The sequence below is a fragment of the Taurulus bubalis genome (genome assembly GCF_910589615.1).
Source record: "Taurulus bubalis genome assembly, chromosome: 21".
In the NCBI taxonomy this organism is placed as follows: domain Eukaryota; kingdom Metazoa; phylum Chordata; class Actinopteri; order Perciformes; family Cottidae; genus Taurulus; species Taurulus bubalis.
The window spans coordinates 4,844,599-4,870,752 of record NC_136609.1 but is presented as its reverse complement, the minus strand read 5'-3'; the positions used below and the strand labels follow the sequence as shown (position 1 = coordinate 4,870,752).

The following is a 26,154-nucleotide window of genomic DNA, read 5'->3' as shown; positions in this document are numbered from 1 at the left end:
CCAATTCTCTAATATTATGACCCACATCTTAACATTTAAAAAATCAACATGGTAAATGTTGTGTTTGAGGCTGCGTACACACATACAGATACAAATTAGTAAGCAGTCTCTGGCCTCTCATGAAGCTCTCGTTTTGTCGGTGTTGATGTAATTTACATCCTCTGCTCCAACTGGCACAGTACTGTCGTGCAGTGATTAGCACTGTCACAAGCTTCTGGGGTTAAACCTGCCAGCCATAAGGAAAAATATTCCATTACTTTGACTGTTTGAGCACTCTGACCTGCAGCTTGATCTGGGACGCCATGATGGCGCCGGGTCTCTGTGAAGATGTGGGCACTGCAGTCATTGGCCTCCCGTTGCTGGGTTAGCATGAAGTTTTATTTCATCCATCTTATTTTTCTGCAACCAGACATTAGCCAGGGGTTGGCTGGTGAAAAAGCCTTAAGTTCTAGCTGGGTTAGCTTTGGTCCGGCTGGTCTGACTGGGTGATCAAAAGATGTCTTTGGCAGTAATCGTCTCAAGGTCCACTGGCCTTTAACCAATCCCCAATCACCTGCAGTATTTTAACAAAATCTTGGTCGTAGACGGTATTTTAACACTGAAAACCTCTGTACCTCACAGAGTGGGAGGAACACAGAGTTTGCAAGGGTCCAGTAAATAATGTTTTGCAGAGTCTCGTACAGAATACATAGTATCGCATCATTGTGAACAAAGCTAGACAGGAAATATGAAAAAGAACAATGTTCATATCCAGATCTCAGTTTAATTAGACAGCAAACAAAAGGTTTTGGATGTGAACATCTCACAGTCTAATTGTAGCAGTGTCTCTGCAGTACTCCAGAGGGAGATGTGAAAACTAACCGTGTTTCTGGCTGTGATTTTTACCGCTCCACTATTTATATCTACAGACACGCTGTTTCAGTCAGACGGCAAAGAGTCGCTCCGGGCTAGCTTCAGAGCAATATCCTGCTACTTCTTCAAGAATGTCATCTTTTTGTTGTGCTGATTTGTGGGATTGGAAGAACCATCATTCGTCTGCACTCATGATCATTCTGGAACTAAATAATAATAGTCTATTTTTGTTGTTGTATAATATTTACAGAAAACAATGTTTCATGAGCAAATGGTACATTTCCTGAGTAAGACATATGGTTCGTGATCCCACTCAGTGTTCCATGCTCAGTCTGGGCAATTCCCTAATTTAGCTCCCCGTCCCCCAATTAGACCTGGAATCCATAAACTCATTAGATTATTCAGGTTACAGGGTTCTCTCATTCCCCCTGACATTTCACACTAACAAGACAAACTCTGTTTACTTGGAGCTTCCAATTATTCAGAAAAATATGTCACTGCTACTAACAATGCAGTGAACAGCCTTTGTCTGTAATTTGCAGTGGCCCATCTCTGTGACACACAGAATGAAGATGTACACTGAATATTATTTTTAGAAAAAACATTTATTCCGCATGTAGAAGAGCATAATTTATAGACCTGTCCTGAGAACTTGTATGTCTTGCAAACCAGTTAATTGGTCACGGTTAGTGCAACTAAATCCGTGACTATGAAGACTATGAATGTATGGAATGAAAGGATTGACTTTTAAGGAGAAGAGTCAAACAAAAATATGCAATCATGGGAGATTTAAGATCCAGTGTCGCTAGTTCAGCCAGATGGAATAAAATATCTGTCTGTTCAAGGTGGCACTGATCATGTGTTTCATGTTTGTGAACTGCCCTGAGTATAAAAGAGCCAAATGTTTTATTCTCTTGTCCCTGACTGTATAATCAAGGCTTAAATATATCCACGTTGATTTTTCAAATGGAGATTAAAATCTTCATGAAGGCATTTGGCTTGCGATGTTACATTGTGGAGTTTGCAAAGCAAACTGGTATAAATCCTCCGGAATGGATTTTGACCTGGAAAAAATAGATTGGACGCTGGAATTCAGTCAGAACTACATTTCCCAGAGACCACTGCGCTGGGACGGCTAGAAAGCAACGCGGAACTAAGCTCACGAGTCAAACATGTCTGCTTCTGGGAGCGCCTACAAGCCCGTGAGCCATGTCATTTTCGATATGGATGGACTATTATTAGGTGTTGAAACGTGCTACGTGTGTTTATGTCTTATGGTGTTTCTCATTTTACACGAGGAGGTGCACCTCCGCTGAAGCTCTGTAGACGCAGATATTCGCTTGAGTCCGTAATGGTGCCCCGCTGCCATGCCGAACTGCATAGAAAAAAGCATGAAGTTCATGATTTCTTTGCACACGGCCAAAAACAAAGAATCACATCGGACATTATGACTAAATGTGCCTTTTTAAATGAACTACGGGGAAATTCGGCTATTATATAATATATCTTTATGTGGAACAACAAGTGTTACGTCCCCTGTAAACTTCTACAGTTGACAGGGGGACGTTAATGTTTGACGTCTTAGTAGGAAATAACCTTTTAAGAGACTCTATGTGTTTCCTTTAAATAGGCTGCAGTTTGAGGACACAGCCAACTCTTATAGTGTCTGGCACAATTAATTTGTATCTATTTTAGAAAATGAACAGTGTCCCAACTGTTATTCACCTGCAATCTTAAATGACACGTGATTGAAAAGGTAATTGTTTTGTATTTTCTCATTTCAGACACAGAGCGACTGTACACTGTGTCCTTCACGGAAGTCTGTGACCGCTTCGGAAAGCAGTACACCTGGGACCTGAAGGCGTCGGTGATGGGGAAGAGGGCTCTGGACGGTGCACAAATGATCCGGGACGCTCTGGAGCTCCCCTTGACAGCCGAGGAACTCCTCACTGAAACCAGACTGATACAGGACCGGATCTTCCCCTCTGCCAAACTCCTGCCCGGTATGCCTCATTCAACATATACACCTCGGTGACATATTATAGGACTCTCCAAATAATACTGAAATACACAACAGGGAAACGCTGTTGATTTGTTTTTACGCTCAATAGTGGCCGGATGAGCTCTTGTAATTTGTATTCCTACTAGTGCTGCTATTGTATGCAATGTTACTTCAGTGTTTTGACCTGGTATTCAGAAGGCCTGCTTGGGGTCCCGGGCTCAAGGTCTCATTTATTGTCATTGTACACTCAGGGTTCTTACGGTCATGGAAAACCTTGAAAAGTCATGGAATTTTAAAATGTTTTTTTCCAGGCCTGGAAATACTTTATGTTAACTCGGGTGCACACAATGTGTGTACATATTAATACTGACCCCAGTGTTGTACGGAAACTAAAATAGAAAAAGGGACATTGAGTCAAATTGAGTGATTGATTTATTTATATATATATGTGTGTGTGTATGTATGTGTGTGTATATATATATGTGTGTATGTAACATTGCACAGGATTTTCAAATGTGATGTTGCACTATGTTGGAAGAAGTAAGCGCTAATATAGGTATTGTCGTGTTGATGTTGAGACGTCGTATACATGTCGGTAATAATGGCAGAAAGTTCTGAAGAGAAACTAATAGAACTTAGTCTCGCGCTCACACAGCAGTAGAGTTATGGCCTGGCTTTCAGTACGCTCACCTTGCAGTGGCTTTGTCTCGGTCTACTTAGTTACTGAACACATTTAAGCTGAAGAGCACCTTTCATGGCTGCCTTTGGAATGGGACGGCCCTGTCGACCCGTTGTAACATGTTTAGTCTTGATATGTGGACTAAATTGTATTAAGAATTGTGGTGCAGCTGCGATATAGAACAGCAATGCTTGCTGGGTAAGAGAGCTGTTCATGTTCTCTTACCTAACAGAAAAGTGAAAGGAGTGAGTTTTTTTTATTTTTTTTTATTACATTTTTATCGTCGTCGTCCTTGAAGCTGGAGATAAACATTCTCCCACTGCTCTGCTCTCTGGTTCCATTGGATTCAAAATAAAATAATGAAATCTTCACAAACTCACCAAGACCTCGCAGTTCCTGTGAGGAATTGTTTGTGTCACATGATGTGAAAACAAATATTAAATTCATGGAACCAAATCCTATTTTTTTTATATTGGAAGTTTGTGTCACCTCTCACCAATTGCTTATTCATGTAAATATTTTTTGCTGAATGTTTTACAGTAATCAAATAAATAATAATAATTAGAACAAACAAGTAACCTTTTGTTTTCAAAAACTAGTTTTCAATTTCTTTCAATCAAATTTGGACGCTCTATCGTATTCATATTTCTATCACATCTAGAAGTTATTTAGTCATGCATGAAAATGAAGTGCCAAAGATCTCTAAAAAATAGCTTCAGATGAGTTTGATCTTTTTATTTTTATTTTTTTGACTAATATTTCCCCCAAAAATATTATTTAAATTTCCATGCAACATGTTTATATTCATTGCATATATATTCACAATTTAAAGATGTTTCATTATTCAATTTGAATTTAACAATCTTTTGAAAATAGCTAATGTTTCATACTGGCTGTATTATGTTCAGTGGTTTATTTCATTGGTAGATATTTGTACTAAATGAACTTCAAGGTTTTCTATCTCTGTGGATCCTGATTTTCATTGGGTTCAGGAAATTTGCAAGTTACAATTTGTAACGGCGTGGTGTGTTGCATACTAGATGTCATATGTACAGAATGATGACATCTATTGATTGCACTTCTGTCCATCCGGGGAGAGGAATCATCCTCTGTTTCTCTCTCGAGGTCTATTCCTTTTTTCTCCCTGTGAAAGTTTTTTTCGATGTGATTTTCAGCTATACAAAATAAACTGAATTGAATCTTGTTCGCCGTGTCGGGACAACATATTACTCTTAGCTCAAAACGCATATTGTTTTGCTATTTTAAACTTTTCTCCTCGAATTTCTGATTTCATCAACTAGTAGCATTAGAAAACAATAACCTGACTTAATCCTAGCTGAAACAGGTTTGGGGCGAATAATTGCAAAATGGATTGCAACCTACCTAGAAAAAAAAAAATAAATATATATATATATATATATATATATATATATATATATATATATATATATATATATATATATATATATATATATATATATATTTTAGTACAATAATAACTAACTTAAGCAGTTCAAAGTGATTAAATATGTAATGCTTCTCTGGCTTTGTCCATACTGATTTGCAAAACTAACTAACTTGATTTTTTTTTTTTTTTTATAATTCAATTGTTTTTATATATGCAATGAATTAATACTTTTTTTTTTTTTTTTTTTCAGCTCTGAAGCTTGATTTATGGAACAATTAATTTTTTTATTCAGGACTAAATGTCATGTAACTATTACTACTACAAAGAATCAAAACTTTGATTGAACTAGTGGAGATATTCATTATTTCTTCAGGTAAATGTATACATATGTATTAACTTAATTGATTACTATATGTATACTATATGCTAATGATCATTCGGATGATCCAGTGTAAATTAAGCAATTGGAGGAGAGCTTTTAGGATTAATGGACGAGGATGCTTTTACGGCGACTCTCTGGCCCCATCTAGGGGTGGGTTTAGGTACGTCGTGACCGCGATCTCGCGAATCGGGACGCAGGGCCCCCACACACTGCTTACCCCGGCTGTGGGCGTTTGGGTACCAATCTAAAAACGCTCCCCCTCCAACCCTAACCTAGATCCTAGGCCTTAATTTTGTAAGGTCACGTAAATTTTAGTTTTCAGATAATTTACAATTTAAAGGCAATCCATGAAATGACCTCTTGGTGAGTTGGTATGGAATGGCTCTGAACATGGATTCTTCGCCTCGTGTTGTCATGTTGGTCTAACCTTGAGTCTCATCTTGCAACTTGTGAACCACTAGGTGTGGAGAAACTGGTGCTCCATCTCCAGAAGCACAATATCCCCATCGCAGTGGCCACCAGCTCCGCCGGCGCCACGTTCAAGTTGAAGACGAGCCAACACAGAGACTTCTTCGGCCGTTTCGACCACATTGTTGTGGGCGACGATCCCGAGGTGAAGAACAGCAAACCTCAACCCGACTCCTTCCTGGTCTGTGCCAGCAGATTCAACCCTCCGGCTTCTCCAGAGAAGGTACGTTCTCCAGGTTACACATCTACCTCATTTCAAGTCTTGTTTGTTTCTCTACAAATAGGCTCTGCTTGTTAAATCCACTTTGCCAGTGTTCTTTGAAGCGTAGTGATATTTAAATGCAGTAAAATGCGTTTAGAGTCAGTGGAACACTGACTGGAGGTATCTAGATGCAGATTTGGTCGAGACAGTTCAAAGTGAGGTGAAGATAATTCAGCTTGAAATCTTTTAGGAAAGTGTGATTGCATCAAGTTTTACAACACATTGTCGTTAGTGGTTTGTGGCTGATAACCAAATCATTCCAGCTTAGTGTGTTTGAATGTTAGCCTCAGGCTCTTACTAGCAGTGCAACGCGTTTTTGATCAGTGTGCATAATGGAATGTGACTGCATCAGAAAATAGTGTCCCATTTGCCCTTGTTCAGACACCGCTGTTTGTTCTTTGCCACCTAGAGTGTTGATTGTAGCAGAGAAATACAAACTGCCACCCACAGAGCAGTGAGGGAATATTTGACTTTTTATTGGATCTGTGGTCTCTCTGGCAACTTGTACCCTTCATACTGTAAAAGCATCACAGACCAGATATGACTCACAAGGAGTGTGTGTGTGTGTGTGTGTGTGTATGAGAAATGTGCACACTTGTCGAACACCCTGTCTGCCAGTGGATCGGATGTGTTTTCTCACTCGCACGTCTCAAACAGCAGATTTTCTGTCTTAATAATGTACGTAGATGTCTTCACCGACTCTGGGCAGCTCCAGTTCACAGGCGTAACCGCGACTTGAAGTGTTTATTCAGGCATTTAGTTTACTGAGCAAACTGTTTACGCTGGTATTGTGTCACTTAATTTGGTTTTCATGTGAGAAAGTAACCATTTAAATTCCCAATATGTAGTCAGTTTATTCAAAAACTGTGGCTTCGTGGTAGATCCTTCAATCAGAGGATCGGCGGTTCGATCCCCAGCTCCGCTACATGTCGAAATATCTCCCGCAAGCTGTGTATGAAAGGGTATGAATGGTTATTTACGGTCCTGACCTCATCAGTTTGTGATTGGGTGTGAATGGGTGAATGATTACATGTAGTGTTGAAGCGCTTTGAGTGGTCGGAAGACTTGAAAAGTGCTCTAAAAGTACAGTTCATTTACCAATAAATTGTTTTCAGAGATGTGAGAGCTGCATCTGTTTTGCAGGATACATCCCGTAAATGTCAATTAAGTTTTAATAAAGTGACCATTTAGATTCCCAATATGTGAGCAGTCTATCCAAATAACCCGGCAGGCCTTTAGAAGGCAGTATGCAGAACATACTGACAGAAGAGTAGTGAGCGAGGAGTCGGCAATGGCAATATCAAATGGACGGATTGTGCCAATCCCATTTCAAAGCTTTTCACCTACCCCTCGAAGTTGTTGATGCAGTTTACGGCTAACAGACACAACAATCCATTTCATGATGGTATGGCAGTGCTAAATTAGATTCTGTTGTATTTATTGCTGTTTGGGAAACACAAATATCTTTAACACAAAACATTTCACAAAAAAGCTATATTTTACAAAACACTACATTTGATCAAACACTTCAACCCCACAGAAAACGCAACAGTTCAAATAACATAACACAAAACACTTCACATACACAATTCAAGTAGCACAGCAGCAATAAATATAATACTGCAACATTTAGGAAAACAATCGGTCTTTCTTGTACCTGATTGGACAGAATTGTTTTCTAACTTGTTACTTTTGGGGTTTTCAGAATCAGAAACTGTTTATTGTACGTTACACACATGTGTTTTGTCCAATATTGTTGTGCTATATAATTGAAGTCAATCGCAGACACCAGCTTTACCACATATTCTACCTTTTTAGAGGTTTCTAATGGCCAGTTTTTGTGAAAGGTGTTCATTCACCTCTGTTTATTACTGAGGTCACAGTTAGTGGTGTTGTTATACTGGACTGCGTTCTATTGAAAATCTTCTTATTTGATGTTTTTAAATGGGATGTCCAAAACCATATGAACACCTCTAATGCAGCCCTATTCCTCACCACATTAATACCTCTCAAGTAAGGTGTTGATGAGCAGGATGTCTACCTGATACAGTGGCATCTCAGTATCTGCATTGTTTTTAATTGACTTAAATCATTTATTAATTTCCTCTGGCTCCGATCCCGATGGTATTTTGCAGACTGGATAAAAATCATGGATGGATGATCGGATCAGCAGCCTGTAGATGAGATGTTGAACTATGTCAACAGTGTGTCAAACAATAAGTCCAACATCTAGTTGTACTCAGCTGCCTGTTCGTCAGCCAAGGTCTGTTTTTTATTTGCAGCTAATGTGTTCCATTTGAACTCATGCAGGCCTGAAGTCAGCCGCTCTCTGCTCTGACAGACACTCACAAGTGAGGATGGTTCACAGCTGTTTAAGATATATTCAGACTCTCTGGAAGCCTTTCGCAGTGTTAAGTCGGTCTAAAATAGCTGCCAAATATCTCTTAAAAACACCAAATAACAGTGGGAGGTCTGACCTATTTTCATCAAAGTAGATTGTGTGTGTGTGTGTGTGTGTGTAACAAAATATAAGTATTATGCTTATTTGAACAAGTCTGCAAGTGATCATTGTTCAGTATACAACTTGCTAATGAATATGTAATTCAATGATATGCTTGGCTTTGCTAATATGATTTTATTGTGTTAGAATCTTTTTTGTAGTATCTCTAGGAATATGCTTTGTGATGCACGCTGTCACCTAGTTATCACCTTCGCTCATGATTTATAGACTTTTTTTAAATTTTTTTTTTAAAGATTAATTGTAAGGAGCTGCAGTGAAACTGGAGCATCCAAATCTCAAATCTATTCCAGGAGATAGAAAACCTGTTGACAAAGCTGTTGTCGCTGATCATAGAGATTACAGCTGAAATGATGGAAAGGGACTTTAAAGCTTGGATAAATGTCACGGACTAGAAAGAAACGGTTACATGATGTAATTACAAGCGGCTGCTGTGCTGGCAAAGTCATGGGAGCTGTAGTTTTTGGAAGCTAAGAAACGGCATGAATCTTCAATTGTCTTGCAATACTCTGGTCTTTCTGAAGAAGTAAAGCACGTTCCAGTCAAATAAATACTCAACGACACTAATTTACAAAACCTGGAGGCTTTTTAAAAAAACTATCGAAAAAGAAAAGCCATACCACAAATACATCCACAAGATACACAGAAGTTACCCGACTGACCTTCAGCCTACCAATCAAATGGTGGTTTACATCCACACGGCGATGGGGACGGGATTAGATTTGTTTGCAGTTTAAAGTGCGGCCCGAGAGGCAACTCATCATAACCATGAAATATCGCCATGGGAACTGATAGATGCCCTGCTCATTAAGCTTTTATATAACATGCTCTCCATGTAAATACAGTGTCCACCATTAAATATGTGCTAGATCATAGGTTGTTCTTCTGGACTAAAGACATTCTCCATGTTTATGTATTTTCTTATATTCACTTTTTTTTAAAGGGAAGTATTATGTAACGTGATACCTGTGTTTTTTTTGCCCTTTACAGTTCACATGGCTAAGGTAAATGTATATTCCACAAATCTTCCCATTTCCATGCAGCAATGAATATTCCGATTAACGTAAAACAACCTGATGAAGCATCCTCATCACAACAACATTTTCTGCTGTGTTTGACGGTTCCATGCCCTAACATGTCTCTTATAATGTCAAACTATGGAAAAGTGGAATGGCAGATGCTGCTTGTGCATTTTGCTTCTTTGCGTCAAAATGTGTATTTTCAAGGTTTTCCAGCGGTGGAGGATTTGTTGTACAGTGTGAACACAGCCTCCCTCTTTCCTTCCTTCAACCACGTCTTGAAAATGCCAGCGTTGTTTTTTTGCATATCCAAAAACGTTGGGAGTTTTAAATTTAATTTAATTCTCAAAATAATTTGGCCCAAAAGTTAAAAAGTTGAAAACTTCTTCAAATCTCACCTTTGCGGGCAAATTGTTTTGGTTCTCGAAATGGGTTTACCAAAGTTTTGGGTACGAGAGTAGTGTAATATGATGATGTGTGCAATTGATAAATCAGCTGAACAAACTTACTTACTAATTTAATTTATATGAAAACACTTTACAATATTTACATGATGTGTCATGGCAGTTATCAATCCTCTGTTTCAGTTTTATACTCCATTTTAAAAACAAATGAAAGATATTCATTACTGACAGTACATTTGGTCAAACTAAGTTATTGACTTTAGCAAGTGACGAATAATTGAAAATGTTATTGAGCATTGCAGTGTCCAGTCACCATTTCTTCTTTTGGGCCAGTAATCATAACAAATAGGCCTGCCCATAACTTTGCCATTGTAGAGCTCTTCAGGATATTTAGGTATCATGAACAGCAGTGTAAACAATGCAATGTCACTACCACTCAAAGCAACTCTCAAGAGGCCTCGATGGCTTCCAGTGACTGTAGCTGTCGCATCACACATCGCTACACTGAGCAGTGTCAGTGTCACATTACGGGAGACATGTTTCTCCATGTTCAGTTGAATATGCCAGGAAAGAAACCATGACAACCCACAGCTGCCCACCACAAGACCTCACGCTATCTTTTCCTTTTATACATTAGCTTTCGTGCCGTTTCTGAGAATTAGTATTATCCAGAGTGCATCCAGATAAATTTCTATGATGGACATTACAAGATTATAAATGGGTTGTTCAGTTGTTGCTGTGAGGATTCAGAGCTGGTCTTTTCTTTTTAAATGGGCTTATTCAGCGTTTCTTCTGTCAGAGTGCTTGAAACCAGACCATTGCCTTTTCTTGTCCCTTTCTAAGTGTTGCCTTCAAATACTTTCCCAATGATTGAATTGGCAAACTTGCCCTTGAACACAAATTAACTAAGCAAAAAGATGAATAACATTTTTTTTTTTTTTTTTATAAAATAAAAGTATGTACTTTCATATGAAGCGTTGCTTATTAACAGCTGCCCACTCGCATTACTCATTGCATTCAACATTAGTTTCAAGTTCTTTAATGTCGTATGCACAACAATTACAGAGAAGCAGTCATTGGCAATGAAGATCTTAGGCTCCCTTCAACAATGCTCATTAAATATGCATAAAAAAAAATCATGCAAGCACAAAAAAAAAATTAAAGCTGCTCGCAGCTGTGACTGGGCCCTCGCTTCAAGCACGTCGGGGACGCCGGCGGGTCGCCGGCTCTCCCGGCCTCGAACAGCCGCCTGGCAGGTGAAGGTTCTCGGACGGATGAGCCGGCGACCCTTCGGCTTACCCCGACGTGCTTGAAGCGAGGGCCCAGTCACAGCTGCGAGCAGCTTTAATTTAGAGTGTGTGTGTGTATATGTATGTATGTATGTATGTATATATATAAAATCCCAAGCACCTCTTTTCCCTGCGCATTGGTCGTGAATAATAATAATACTTAGCATTTCAATAGGTCCTCGACTCTGACTACGTCAGTGCTCGGGCCCTAATAATCCAAGACAGACACCATCACAATAATTTAACTTCTGCACTATGTGGTGAGCCCTGGGCCCAATCCAAGTGTCCCCTAAAGCTTAAGCCCTGAACCATCAGGGACTTAACTGACGTCACCTGGTAAATGGCGGAGTGTGTCCTTTAGCAAAGCTACCAGCTTGGGTTAATGCTTTGAGGATTTACACACATCTACCCTGGACTTACAGGGAGTCCCAAACTATACGTAGAATGTGTTCAGATCATCTGGAAGAGATGCAGACATTACCTCAGCACTGCTGGTTTTCCTCGTGTAGTCTGTAATAGTTATTAGTCCTCAGTAGAACTTCAGTGATGCATTTGCTGACTCAGACAATGAACAAATCTATGTATGTAGGTTCAAATGTTATCTTGAAAAACATGCCCCTCCGTTGTGCCGAAGCTGTGACATAAAGCCGAGTCTGCGTGTGAAAGATATTAACCGAATGTTCAGGACATTTCTTTTTCTATTCGCTTGTGTTCACAAGCTCTCGAACTGTCCACATGGAGGAACAAATAATGAACAAAGAAATTCCCATCAGGCAGTGTGATGGCATATGACTGTGTGAAGGGTACACGCAAACAAACACTGATACTGAGTTTCTAGGATAGAAATGATGTACCTGAAGCGACAGTAGAGGGGCTGGAACACCATCAGGTAACAGAGCAGTCTAGCTGGAATGACATGGAGTACCTTGTTAACCGTGTCACACCCTCGGCATGCCCTACTAGTGCCATTTACTTTGATGGACCCTTAAAAACTCAAGCACATAAATGGCGAGGTGCTTGTAAAGTAGTGTTCTTATGGTTAGGATGGCCTATGAGCGACAAGAAGGTCATGGAAGATAAATATACACATTTCTGTTCATGTTCTCTATTGTTTTATAGAAACACAATACTTACATTTGTATTGCATTGTACTTTGTCCACAAGTTAGCCCTGTTGAACAATTTATTTAGCCAGTGTGGAGATATTTTATGTCTCCTGCATGTTAGTGGAAACATTGTATGTAATATTATAGCAACTTATGAGCAGTCTCAACACAATTTATTTAATTGTTTAACAACGACTATGGCGCTACCTCAGGGAGAATAACTCGTAGGCAACACTGGAATAAACAAAAAGGTGGTTTTATTAACCAAAGAACAGAACAATAACTACTTCCTCAAAATTGTGGCAGCGGTAGGATTAGGGTTGGGTACCGAGAACCTGGTGCCAGTATGGCACCGGTTCCAACACGTCCGGTACCTACCGGACCGAAAAGCAACGCAGATTTTGGTGCTTCCTTCCGGTGCCTGAGCCGATTTAAATACTTTTTTTTTTACACTACTCTGTAAAGTTGTACGGTATATAGATACTAAAAGGGTAGCGCGGTACCCGCACGCTAAAAACGATTATTAAAATAGCGCGGATCAGAGCGCACTCGCTGCTCTGCTCTCTGTCTGCCTGCATGCAGAGCGGGGCTCGAGGGGGCGGGGCTTCCAGCGCTCACACACACACAGTGCGCGCACACAGAGATCGCTGGAGGCACGAGCTTTTGAACGTCCGTCCTCGGCTTGATGGAACAAATCTCTCCAGTTGATATTAATGATGACGTGTAGTCCAGTAAAGCAGCAGTTTTAGGATCCAACAGTGTCTGAGTTCTGTTGCACACGGTCCCATCAGGCCACCTGATTGGACTGGTGTCTGTTCTTTTTTTAAATATATATTTTTATAGTTTGAAGTTAAAAGGTTTGAAGCTGTAGTTTGAAGTGTGTTTTGTATGTACTTATTTATTTATATCTATAGTATACTTTAAACGGTTAATAATATTGTTCAATTTGAAGAAAAAAAATTGCCTTGGCAATAAAAAAGTATCGGTTTAGGCACCGGTATCGGTTTAGCACCGGTATCGGAAAAAACCCAAACGATGCCCATCCCTAGGTAGGATGCAACCAGACTCGGTAAACACTACGACACTGACACGATTGTAACAGTACGAAAAGGTGACCATTTCCACGACACTACACTGGCAATGACGCTGGACCAGCAACAGCACCAACACACACCGCTCTCTCTCCGCTGTGGGCCCACGGGGGCGTCTTATGCGTAACCTGTAAAGTACCGATAGCAGAACCGTTAACTTATCAATACTCCAGGTTATTACTCATTTAGAACCTGTTTACTTTTTGAACCGGGTTTCGGGGGCATATCACTCGAAGGCTGGGGAACATGCGTTTTTTTTACAACCATGTTTTAGTCCAGATTCCAAAATAGTACATTACACATTATCTTACTTTGCAGAGTACATGTTTTTCTGTAAAACATGTTTTCATTTAATGAAATGAGCTGAAGTTCTTAAATGTGTCGGTGTTCATCAACGTTTCACCACAAAGAACATGACTATAAGAAATGGTGTGGCATTAATAGCATTATTAAAGGCATTATCTGAACAACCATATGATGTTGACCTGATGTTTATAATCAGCGCTGTAGACACAATTCAGTTAAAACTAAAGTTCCACATTTTAGTACCCAGCCTTAGGTAAAGCGTCATGTGGTTGCTAATCGGCCTTTGTTCCAAATACAATAATTCAGAAGTTCATCATTCAGCAGGTCTAAAAAGTGAGAGCGAACCTATATCACATTTTAACTATAAAACCCTGCCTTTACAAATAGCTTCTGGATGATATAAAAACCAAGGTGCGTTCAAAGAAGTCCTTCAAAAAGTGAGCAATCGTGGCTTCCTCAGACCGCGTTTTGATATTTACAGCCTAATTTAACAGGGACATTCGAGGCATCCAATTGATATATTCTCGCTAACTCCTCTTCTCTCATTTGAAAGGCTTTTTGCTGCATATAGGTCCGCCGGTTCCACGGCACACCTGATTTTTTTTATTTTTTTTTAATCTGGAGCCAGCCACGGTTAGGGCTGTCATTTTTCTTGATGAGATATGAAACCGAGGCTCAGAGGGGGAATCGACAGTGTTCAGTGGAATAACGAATGATGATGCGTCACTACCTGGCTCCCGCTCCGTGACAGAGGAGGGAAGCAGAGGAGAGCAGACAGAGGCACAGCTAGAGGGCGGGGATGGAGAGGAGGAGGTGAACAGCAGAAGCAGCCGTATGGTAATAGCATGCATCCAATTGTCAGCTCTTCCTGCCCTAATCTCAACTCAGAGACTAAAAACAAGCTGGTGTTTTTCCCATCAGTGAGACACGAGAAACCGGCAGAAAGGAGTGTCACACATTCAAGTCAACAGAGGGAGAACTAGACTCTGTAATGAAAGGATTTTATAAAAAATGTGGACGTGTCACAATTTTAATTTGGAAAATGCACAAAGATGAAAAACGCAAGTAAAACATCACGTTTTTAATATGTATGCAAAAATAATAAATACTGCATTATCTGCAAGGCTGTAATCATTATACATAAAAAACAAACAGGTCACACATGTGGCTCAGTGGTAGATCAAAGTCGTGCTTCAATCAGAGGATTGGCGGTTCGATCCCCGGCTCCACTCGTCCATGTCGATGTATCTTTGGGCAAGATACTTAACTTAACACTTAACCATCTGGCTAGCTAGTGTTATTCACCAACTGCTTCTCTTCTTACTGCCAGATAATACCTGTTAAACGCACAAGCCGAGAACACGGATCAGAGTCTTTTTTCAGTCTGTCCCAAATGTTGTTATAGTTAGAGTTTGCAACGTGTTAGCCGGAGACGGCTACACTTCTGCTAAGGGGAGACACCAGGAGTGACAACAAAGCATGGTGTTCATTTAGTAAGTTGCGTCCATTTAGAGTTGAGTAGACCAGCGGCCCACAACCTTTTTTGCGCCACGAGCCGGTTTCGTGTTAGACAATACTTTCGCGCACCGGCCTTTACGGTGTGGGCGATAAATATGACGTAGTAAAATGATACGATAAAAACATATATGAAGTGCATAAAAATACAACTCACCATTACGCCGAATTAGAGGAAGCCCTGAGCTTGTTTCTCCGCAACGAGCCGGTTCCATCTCGGTGATGGGAGACAAGGACACCCAACGTGTGTTCTTTGTCGTCTACTCCGTAACTTAAAACCTGCTTCACAAAGACAGCATGTTGGAAATGGAAGCAGGGCTTTTTTGGCGATCTCAGGATATTCTGCCTTGATTTTAATACAGAACACCAGCAGAGTTGTAGTCTGAAACAGACTTAAGTTTAATTTTTGGGGGGACGTAACACGTGACCTCTTGACACGTGTCAAAAGGCGGATGTATCCGGCCATTTTTCAAAATAAAACACATTTCTGACCTTGATAATCAATAAATAAAAAAATTCCATTCTTTATGTGCTGCCCGGTACCAAGGGACCCATGGACTGCTGAAATAGACCACAAAGCAATGCATTCTTTAGGGCGGGTCCCTTCCGTTTATTGGTTGCAAAAAACAAGATGGCGACGGCCAAATGGCCAATCTCGAGGCTTCAAAACTGCAGTCCGAAAACCAATGGGTGACGCTGAAGTGATGCAACATCGAAAGAATTACAATTTTAGAATGATATTTTGAAAATGTCCCCTGCAGCAAAGCAAGTATATATTACAAATTTGATTGAATGTGATAATCAGTATGCCAGGGGCAATGCCTCGGTGTGAACACTTCCATGGCCTCACGGGTGAGTAATATGGTGTCGATGCTGCTGTCTGAGCTGACCAAAAGGGAAAGAAAAAGCGCTGCTCTCTTTTCCATGGAGAGAAAAGGACATTTTTTACAAGTCCAAAGTAACAGTGTTGATGAGACAGGAGATTTTTTCCCAAGATATGCTCAACAGCCTGAATAAGATTAATGAAACATGAAAGTGAGCTGGTTCATGCACACACTGATAGGGAGGCAGAGATAACTAGTTCTTCCTCTGCCATTAATCATACAAGGCATTACACCTGGGGCAGGCTTTATAATCCAGATATTCAAATCAGGTACGATTAGGACATGAACTTTTCTATCTGAACATTAAATTGGCCCATTACTGCACTGACATAGCTCACCAGATTCACCCCTTACCTTCATCAAATACACACCAGCCAAAATAGATTCTCAAATCTCTGAATTGAGGTTTTTATGTGAAAATGTTAAATTTAAGTAAATGTTAATGGTTGAAGTCACTATAAATGTGAAGTGCTCATTGATCGTTACTGCACTTCACAGAGATCACACTCCATCTGTACCTTTGCTGCGAATGTTGGTTGTTTTGCCGACTCGAGACAGCCGTGTGAAGTCCCTTCTGTCTGAGAGTCCTCTCACTTCACTCCACTGGTAGACAGCTGGATTATTAGAGAAAGAAGCATATCTGCTATGTCAGATGTGTCAAAGACGGACGATTGGGAAAAACTCTGGCTGGAGCACCTCTTGTGTAGACGCACCATGAGAAAGCAAAGGTTCCTCCATGTCTGTACCTCCCATGCTAGCATGTTGAAAGGCCCCTGCCACACCAGTTCTACCAAAACCTATGTGGTCCTGGCTAGACACAGTGGAGTTTTCCTCTCTACCTCTTTCCCACAGAATCACACTGGCTGCCAATGCTTCCTCCATGTTTGTGCCTCCAAGTAGTGATGGCGAGATGAAGCTTCCTGAAGCATTGAAGCTTTCCATCCAATTGGTTCGCTCATGTACCGGAGCTTCATGGCGCTTCATCTGCTCTACTGCGCCAAGTGGACAATACATGTAAAACAGGCAGTGATCATAACGACACCATGGCTTTGGTGTGTGAAGCTTTAAATTGAATAAATTATGTTTGTGACGCCAATCAATTATTAACTTATTAATATTGTGTCTATCTTTATGATATATTGGCGGGGTCTAAATCAAAACTCGAAACAAATTGGGAGAGGGTTGTGATGTGACTGTGGGTCAGTGGTTAGAATATCCGACTTTCAGTCAGAGGATCGGTGTTTCGAGCCTCGGCTCCGCTAGTTCATGTTGATGTGTCCAATTTTAAAAAAAAATAAGAACTTTTCCACAGTGCTGGGCTCTTTGAGACTATTTTGCTTGCTTTATAAAACACCCTTTCACAGGCACACATGAAGCTGGGTAGAGAGAGGAAGGGGGGAAATCCATTGAGTTTCTCTGCCTCCTATATTTCAAATCGCACGGCAAACCCACGAACCATTTTCTGAATCAGTCACGTGTTACGGCCGGCTCGCGAGGCTTCGAACGTCACCACATGCGTCATGGACACAAGCCTCGATACGCACTTCACCAAAATCTACCTGGATTACTCGACACGCGCATCGAAGCCTCGACACGAAAGGATACATCACTACCTCCAAGGCAATTACCAGTGGATACCAGTAGTCTCATCCTGGTTCTCACAAGAAGCAGAGGACACATTTAGTACTGTTCCTCAGTATGCCTTGCACTTGACGCAGCGATTGGTCAACAACGTTCACACATTTTGTTCTTGACAAAAGGGAAGTTCTCAATCATGTCAGTGTGAGCTTCAGTCTGGATTCAGTCTGTACTTCGGAGATCAGAAGATGAGAAAGTTATCTTCCAATCGGAATATCGACGGTTTGATCTCCATCCATGTTGACGTGTCCTTAGGCAAGACACTTGACCCTTAACTCAACTATGCCATCAGGGTTTGAATGGACATGAATGTGCTTTTGGTTTAGTATGAATGTATGTATGCAACGTATCCTCATACAACAGTTTGTATGATATCTTACGAAAAGTTAGTATTCATTTTTAGTGCATTTTCTTACAAAAGCCAGCAGCATTTGTCAATTCCCGCTTGTTTACATGCTTACTGTCTTCACAGGAAACTCAGGTTGAGGCAACACAACTACTTGGTTAGGTTTTCAGAGTACATCTTCAAACACTTATTACGGTTGAGGAAAAGATGGTTGTTTGGGTTTAATTAACTATAGAAGTGGCGTTACTGAAGTTACGTGACAAACATCAACGTTGACTTGTTTTACATGGGGAACGGCTGGAACATCGCTGTTTGTAGACCCTGTGTGTACTTTAGCGGTCTTTATCATTCCTCGTTAATGATTTCATAGATAACCTACAAAATAATGTTGTGGATATGTAGGAATTACGGCACATTATTTTTCATAACCTTTGCTCTAAATGCTGGGTGAGACCAGCTTGGTGTATGAACGGGTGGATGATGACATCAAGTGTAAAGCGCTGTTGAGTGGTCGGAAAACTGAAAAGGAGCTACACAAATGCACGGCCATCCATTTACCATGTTAGCAGAAGTAATTTCTAATAGTATATAAAGTTTTACCAGCTTGCCAAGTCCCTATGTGGCTCTTTGTTTTTCTACCTTAGAAATATTTGATGCCTGTTTTCTCTTACTTTAGTCTTTCATTCTGTTTTCTCTTCCCAGCTGGACTAATGTCACACGCCTTAATAAATCATCAGTGAAAACAATTGCAGCTGAATAAAAACTTATGTAAAACCACAGAGCTCAGTTCTGCCCTGTCTTGGCATCTCTTGATATGCTTCTTTGTTCTTTTTTCACTTCTCCTTTCAACTACCCAGATCTTCTTCTGTTCACATCAAACACAGACAACACTTCAAATGAATTACACTCTGTTTATGAGAGAATGTGTCTAAGGAAACTCCAACCAACTATACACAGATTCTTCTCTGATGTATTCAAGGTCTTGTGGTTTAACCTGTAAAGACCTGGCCTATGTCATTATCATAACACTTTTTCAAACCGCATAGTTTGGTGGAAGAGAAGTGAATTAAGGAAAGCTTTCACTGAGAAATGAGAGCGAGTAACAAAAGATTCTCACAAAGGGGGATGAAGTCAGTGAATTCCCTTTTGGCCACGGGAGCTTTGAATTTGCAGATAATGATGCTGCAACGACACGGCAACTATGAATCAGGACCTGCCCCTCCCCCACATACTTTTATTGGGTTTCACACCTCAGAAACTATCAGGGGTTTACAAGGATTCACATAATAAAGAGTCAACGCTCTAATCCAATAGGAGGAAAAAGAACTTCTACAACTTCTGCAAGCTGCAGTTTGTGCGGACCTCCATCCATTCATTTTTCACTTGGTCTGTTTCATTTTTCTCCACTGTGATGCTTGATTGTGCCGCATGGCCAAGGTTACTGTTGTGATAGTGAAGCTGTGAGAGAACGCTCAAAAACAGTCCGGTTTCAGGCGGAGAGGCTCACTCTTTATCTTCTCTCTAAAATGTTCAAGATGGGAAGCTTTTGGAATAAACTCTGGCAAAATATTATGGGTCAGTGGCTGGTTTAAAGTGCCGTGATGGCCAAGTTGATTTAAAACTACAGAGCCCACTCTGCAGCCCTCCGATTCCTCCTATCTAGTTTAGCACACAACTTCCTTAACTTGCATGTAGATACACAGCTCTGTCCCTCTCCCCGGTTTGTGTTTTCCTCGCTGGATACTTAATCATGACAGACTTCTAAATGTGTGGGTTAAGCCTGCTGCAGGGTCCTCCTCAGATCACAAGCAAAGCAAAGGGAAGCAGGGTGGCTATGAGATTTGCAGACACTCGTCTTGGCTCGATGGTGATTTTTTAAAAACATTTTATTAAGTCCACAGGCTTTTCTTTGAGCCAATTGCAATCTCTTGACACTCAGCACAGCAGTAACTTATCTCCTAATGAAAACGCGCTCGGTAATAGCTGCCTCCGTTGTGAATGCATCGTGTGAGCTAGTAAACATGTCAAGCTGTGTTTCTTTCTCTGCGGTTCCACAAAGAGCCTTTTGAAGTGAACGTCATACTATTCGGCTCCAAACAACTTAGATTTAACTGAAGATAGCTTCTTCGATTGATTCATTCCGATTGCAACAAAGAAATGTACGGGTAATCTTCAGAAACATTTCTATTCTCCTGCACTAATAATGTCTAGTGATGTCATCCATGCTCAAATACAGTGGAATATAATAGGATCTTCTTACACAATGTCAAATTGAAGAAAAGTTGGAATTGTGGGTGGGCTTCCTTGAGTCTTGTGAGTTTGTGGATGAGGACATTGACTTAATCCAAAACACCTCTCCGATGCGCAGAAGTAGAACTCTCACCTGGATTAGTGACTAATGTAGCATGATGCAAATTGGCCAAATACTTGTAGGTCATACTTCCTGTATAAAAAGCAATATTTCAAGTTGAAGCCCACATCTAATAGACAGCATTATACTTCTTGTTTGACAAAAACACTGGGATTTAAATGATGGAAGCTAGCAAAGCATTCATAGTATTGGTTCTTTCCCTCAGGGTGTGTGGACGTTTCTTGGCAGCCATCTCTGGCCAATACTGCTGCTGTTCTTCTTACATTCAGATCTCTGTAAAGCTGGACTGTTGTGATGACTGGTTGACATTGATCATTGTGTGTTTGTCATAAGGACTTTTGATTCAGGGGAACGCTAGAAGCACCGACTAACCCTGATTATTTTTGACATGTTATTCAACCTGCCCTGGCCTGTGGGTAATATCTTAATCCTCATAGAGGTCAGTGGCTACTTGATTCGTCAAGTTATCAGTGTGGTTATAATATGGTCAGTATTCCATAATAGGCATGTGTAGCATTTTCCTCCCAACATCTTTCTGTGTGCTGTTAACCCAACCGGACAGAATTCGGCCTTTAGCAGGGAAAGACCTCAGAACCTTTAGCCTGCATGTGTGACCTTTCACATCATATGCTAACACGCACACATAACATGCACACTTATTAGGGGTGCAACGGATAATAAAACTCACATTTTGGATCTTATCACGTGGAGTCACGGATCACATTTTGGGTCAGTAAAAAAAAAAAAGGGAGCAAAATGTAACTTTTAGAAATCCCCGACCAAGCTTATTTCAACCTCTCTGAAGTCGGTGTAAACATCAAACGTTCTAAATGTTATCGATTTTATTTATAATTTGTTGCCCGCCCAATACTCATTTTTACTGAACGGAGCCTGAACGCATCATAATGGAACTGAATGGCACCTCCGTACGTTTCTGCTCTCCACAACACGAGATGAGGAAATGTTCCACATCCCTCGCTCATGCTGCCCCGAGCATCAGGATCATTTAGAAGATGCAGTGTGCAATTTGTCAGCGTCACTTATTTAATGGCCGATGCACACACACACGCACACGCACACACACACACACACACACACACACACACACACACACGCATGATGCTCATTCAAGTCGCCTTTTATCTTGTATGTCACGTGTGTTTAACGCATCAGCTTGCTAACATCATTCATTCATTCGTCATACCGGCCGGTATTCTGGGAAGCGCCTTTTGAGGCATGTTATATACCTTTTTTATTTATGTAGATTACACAAATGTCTCAATGTATTTGAGAACTGTTGCTAGACAACACATACATTATGTTGAAAAGGGTTTCAGCAGCTGAATCGGTTGCTTCTCAGCTCGAGGACAGGAAACTCTTTGAAGCTTTCAGTAGTGCAAACAGAGTGATGTTTCTACTACGGTGTCTTCAGGAAAAAATAAAGACAACATATTAACGCATGAATGTATTGTTAACCTAAAACCAAACGCCGACCTCCGGTGCTGAAAAATGAAGCCAATGTGGAAGTGCTTAAACCTGCAGTTACACAAAGGATCACTTGAGGCTGGCTCCAAATGAGAGTCATAGACTCCTATGTTAAAATGCTCAATTCTACTGCAGAAATAAAAACTTTACAGCCTGGTACATACAACAGTGTTATTCTCATCCAGGAGGGATGCCCCCTAAAACCTGGTTTTAAAAAGGAACAGGTTCTAACTGTGTGAAAACACGGAGTATTAATGCGGTCGGGAGTCAACAGTTCTGCCATTGGTACTTTAGAAGTTAGAGAGTGTGATCTCAGCAGCGTCTCAAACCTCCTCTCTCCGTCTCTTTGTCTTTGTACGAGGGGCGGAGTTGAGTTTAAGATCCAAAGTGTGGCTACATTTAGATGCTGAGAACTTTCGTTATCACAAATCCAATAAAACCCTCACAAGTAAGGGAGGTAACACCCAGTTTACCACAACATGTGACCAACAAGCAGAACATCAATCTGCAGAAATGTTTGGCAAGCAGCCGCCCATGCTTATCCACTGTTGGCAATGCCATTCAGAGATTGATAATAAGAATAGGTTCATTAATTAAAGCTAGTCATTTAACTAATTGTTTTGCTGCGAATGTATTATAAATAATTTAGAACGTCTTGTATTACTGCTTAAGAAAAACTATTTGCGTACGTACAAAAATAATAAAGCAATGTAAAAAAAAAATCTTGCAATATATTGCATATCATGGAGACTTTGTCCATATTTTAAAACGATCTACGCCTACAACAGGTATGCGGTTGTCATTTGGGAACTGGTTGAACAGGATTTAAAATCCTTTGGGTAATAGATGGTGGAAGTTGCCAGAGCCAATGCACCATAATCACATCAATATATCTTGGTTACAAAAATAAAATACAAATACTTCATCTATCATGTGTAACCAATTAGAGTAGTGTTCACTGTTCAGTTAGGCGAATCTGGTCTGTGTTAGAGTAGGGTCGTCCTTCAATCAGAGGATCGGCGGTTCGATCCCTGGCTCCGCTAGCTCATGTGGATGTGTCCTTGGGCAAGGCATTTAATGGCAAATTGCTCCCATAGCCGTTCCTACGGTGTATGCATGTTAGATGCTCCTGATGAGCAGGTGGCACGTTGCATGGTAGCTTCTGCCATCAGTGTATGAATGGATGAATTAAACAATAACAGTCTGTTTAAAAGTCAGAACCCCCTTAAAGCAGCCGGCCCAGACTCTGTCCCTCCCTCCACCTGGAGGCATTGTCCTGACCAGCTGTCACAAGTACAGTCCATTTGTCTAACATTGAAAATTAGTTAGGAGGAAATCTGGGTCGTTGAGGTCACTGTTGTGCGGCATACTAAAATCAGTGACTTTATGAATTCAATTCTGCACCGAAATATTCAATACTTTCCCCAAATGTTATCTGCAAGCTGCTACTCCAAAGTCCACTGAAAACTGGTGAACAGACTTGAAGACAGGCTCCAGATATGGAACTACAGAATGGGATGACAGACCAATCGCTGCCAATAGCCAACATTTGCAACCAAATAATCCAATTCACAGCAAACAGTGTCTTTCTCTTCGTTTTTTCCCTGAGCATCATTTGTATCCGTGTCAAACTGCCACTGAGCATGACTTTGTATTTGCAGACAATGAGACATCAATGATGTTTTCTGTGCAGCAAATACCTATTAAATGGTTTCTCTGGTGAACATTCCCACCCTGACAGATTTGTTCCATCGCCATGTGAAGGTTGTTAGGCAGACACTGTCAGACATGAAGTTGACACATTGCCTTCACCTTTGTGTCACATGCTGCAAAGTCTCTTAATTGGAAAAGCCACATGTCAACCAGGGAAGATCAGTCTTTTGATGATACAATTTATTGGAAATGCTTCTATTCTAGATCGTTCTTTGTTTAATTCTTGACACAAGGAATTCAAACCTACACTGAAAAAAAAAAGTTCTTAAGTGGAGATGGATTGATTTTTACATTCATTTAGATTTGACATCTTTCTACTCGTTGCTCCCTCTGCGCAGAGCGATGCCCTTGTATTATAAAGTAATATGTTTATAAATCTTAAGAGCTTTTTCTGTGTGGGAAGAGCTGCTTGTCCTTCTACTTTATATAAAGTATTTCTTTTTCTTTTTTTACCGACTGTGAAATTGGACTTTTCTGTGACGATGAATTGAGTCAAAAAGGTTTTACCAACGTATAGATGAGGCCTGTTGGTGAAACTGATATGCTAAAAAAAAAAACTAACAACGGTAAAATACGTTGTTATAGTGTCATATAGGTACTGGCATTCTCTTCTGAGCCCTATTTGTTAGCCTGTATTTGACATCTTTTCAAATTGTCACCATTAAAAGAATGCCAAACGAGTAATTAGCATTTCATATTTTCAGGAATGCTTTTGAAAGCTTTTCAGTGGAATTATGTGATATTTCCATACATGGATATTTCCTTGCAAAAGTGCAGTGTGCAAAATGATTCAGCCCCCCTGAGTCAATACATTGTGGAACTGCCTTTTGCTGCAATTACAGCTGCAAGTCTTTTAGGGTATGTCTCTACCAGCTGTGCACATCTAGAGACGGAGATTTTTGCCACAGATTCTCGATGGGATTTAGGTCTGGACTTTGACTGGGCCATTCTAACACATGAATATGTTTTGTTTTAAACCATTCCATTGTAGCCCTGGCTTTATGTTTAGGGTCGTTGTCCTGCTAGACACCCCAGTCTCAAGTCTTTTGCAGACTCCAACAGGTTTTCTTCCAAGATTGCCCTGTATTTGGCTCCATCCATCTTCCCATCAACTCTGACCAACTTCCCTGTCCTTGCTGAAGAGAACCACACCGAGAGCATCATGCTACCACCACCATGTTTGACAGTGGGGATGGTGTGTTCAGGGTGATGTGCTGTATAATGCCGTGTTCATACCGGACGCGTTGCGAATTTGCGGCGCAACCAGATTACATGTAAAGTCAATCCAGACGCGCCGCCCCGCGAATAGACGTTTTTTTTCCACGGGGCGGCGAGATAGACGCGTTTAAGGCGGCTGGTGTGAACACTCTCGTTTCACTCATGCGAGTAAACTGTCACGGCGCGATAATTTGCGCCCAGTCCGGTGTGAACACGGCACTAGGTTTCCGCCACACATAACGTTTTGCATTTAGGCCAAAAAGTTCAATTTTGGTCTCATCTGATTAGAGCACCTTCTTCCACATGTTTGCTGTGTCTCCCACATGGTTTCTGGCAAACTGCAAACGGGACTTCTTATGGTTTTCTTTTAACAATGGCTTTCTTCTTGCCACTCTTCCATAAAGGCCAGATTTGTGGAGTGCACGCCCAATAGTTGTCCTGTGGACAGATTCCCCCACCTGAGCTGTGGATCTCTGCAGTTCGTCCAGAGTCACCATGGGCCTCTTGGCTGCATCTTTTGTCAGTGCTCTCCTTGTTCGGCCCGTAAGTTTAGGTGGACGACCGTGTCTTGGTAGGTTTGCAGTTGTGCCATACTCTTTCCATTTCCGGATAATGGATTGAACAGTGCTCCGTGACATGTTCAATGCTTGGGAAATCTTTTTATAGCCTAACTTCTCCACAACTTTATCTCTGACCTGTCTGGTGTGTTCCTTGGACTTCATGGTCCTGTTTGCTCCCCGATATTCTCTTAACAAGCCTCTGAGGCCGTCACAGAACAGCTTTATTTGTACTGAGATTAGATTACACACAGGTGGACTCTATTTAGTCATTCGGTCAACATTCAATCATTCAGCAGTCATCAGGCAACTTCTGAAGGCAATTGGTTGCACTCGGAGAAAAGGGGGCTGAATAATTTTGCACGCTGCACTTTTCAGTTTTTTATTTGTGAAAAAAATGTAAAATCATGTATAATTTTCTTTGTTCACAAGTGTGTGACACTTTGTGTTGGTCTTTCAAATAAAATTCCAATAAAATATATTTATGTTTGTCGTGTGTAATGTGACAAAATGTGGAAACGTTCAAGGGGTATGAATACTTTTGCAAGCCACTGTAGGTGCAGCTATAGCTATATAGCTGTGATTGTCCACTTTCATTAGAATGCTGGCTCATCTCTTTACATCAAACATTACATCTGACCC

The 26,154-nt window shown here is 40.8% G+C and overlaps 1 protein-coding gene across 1 annotated transcript in view; it reads left to right on the top strand.

The window, feature by feature from the left end:
* Window positions 1-305: 305 nt before the first annotated feature.
* Window positions 306-26,154, top strand: part of pudp (pseudouridine 5'-phosphatase) — a gene marked incomplete at its 5' end in the record, with an annotated part of 45,004 nt that continues 19,155 nt past the window's right edge. Inside the window, 3 exons of the mRNA XM_079236821.1 lie at window positions 306-363; window positions 2,637-2,855; window positions 5,785-6,014. Coding sequence (XP_079092947.1) covers window positions 306-363; window positions 2,637-2,855; window positions 5,785-6,014 — 507 coding nt within the window. The remainder of the gene's footprint in view (window positions 364-2,636; window positions 2,856-5,784; window positions 6,015-26,154) is intronic.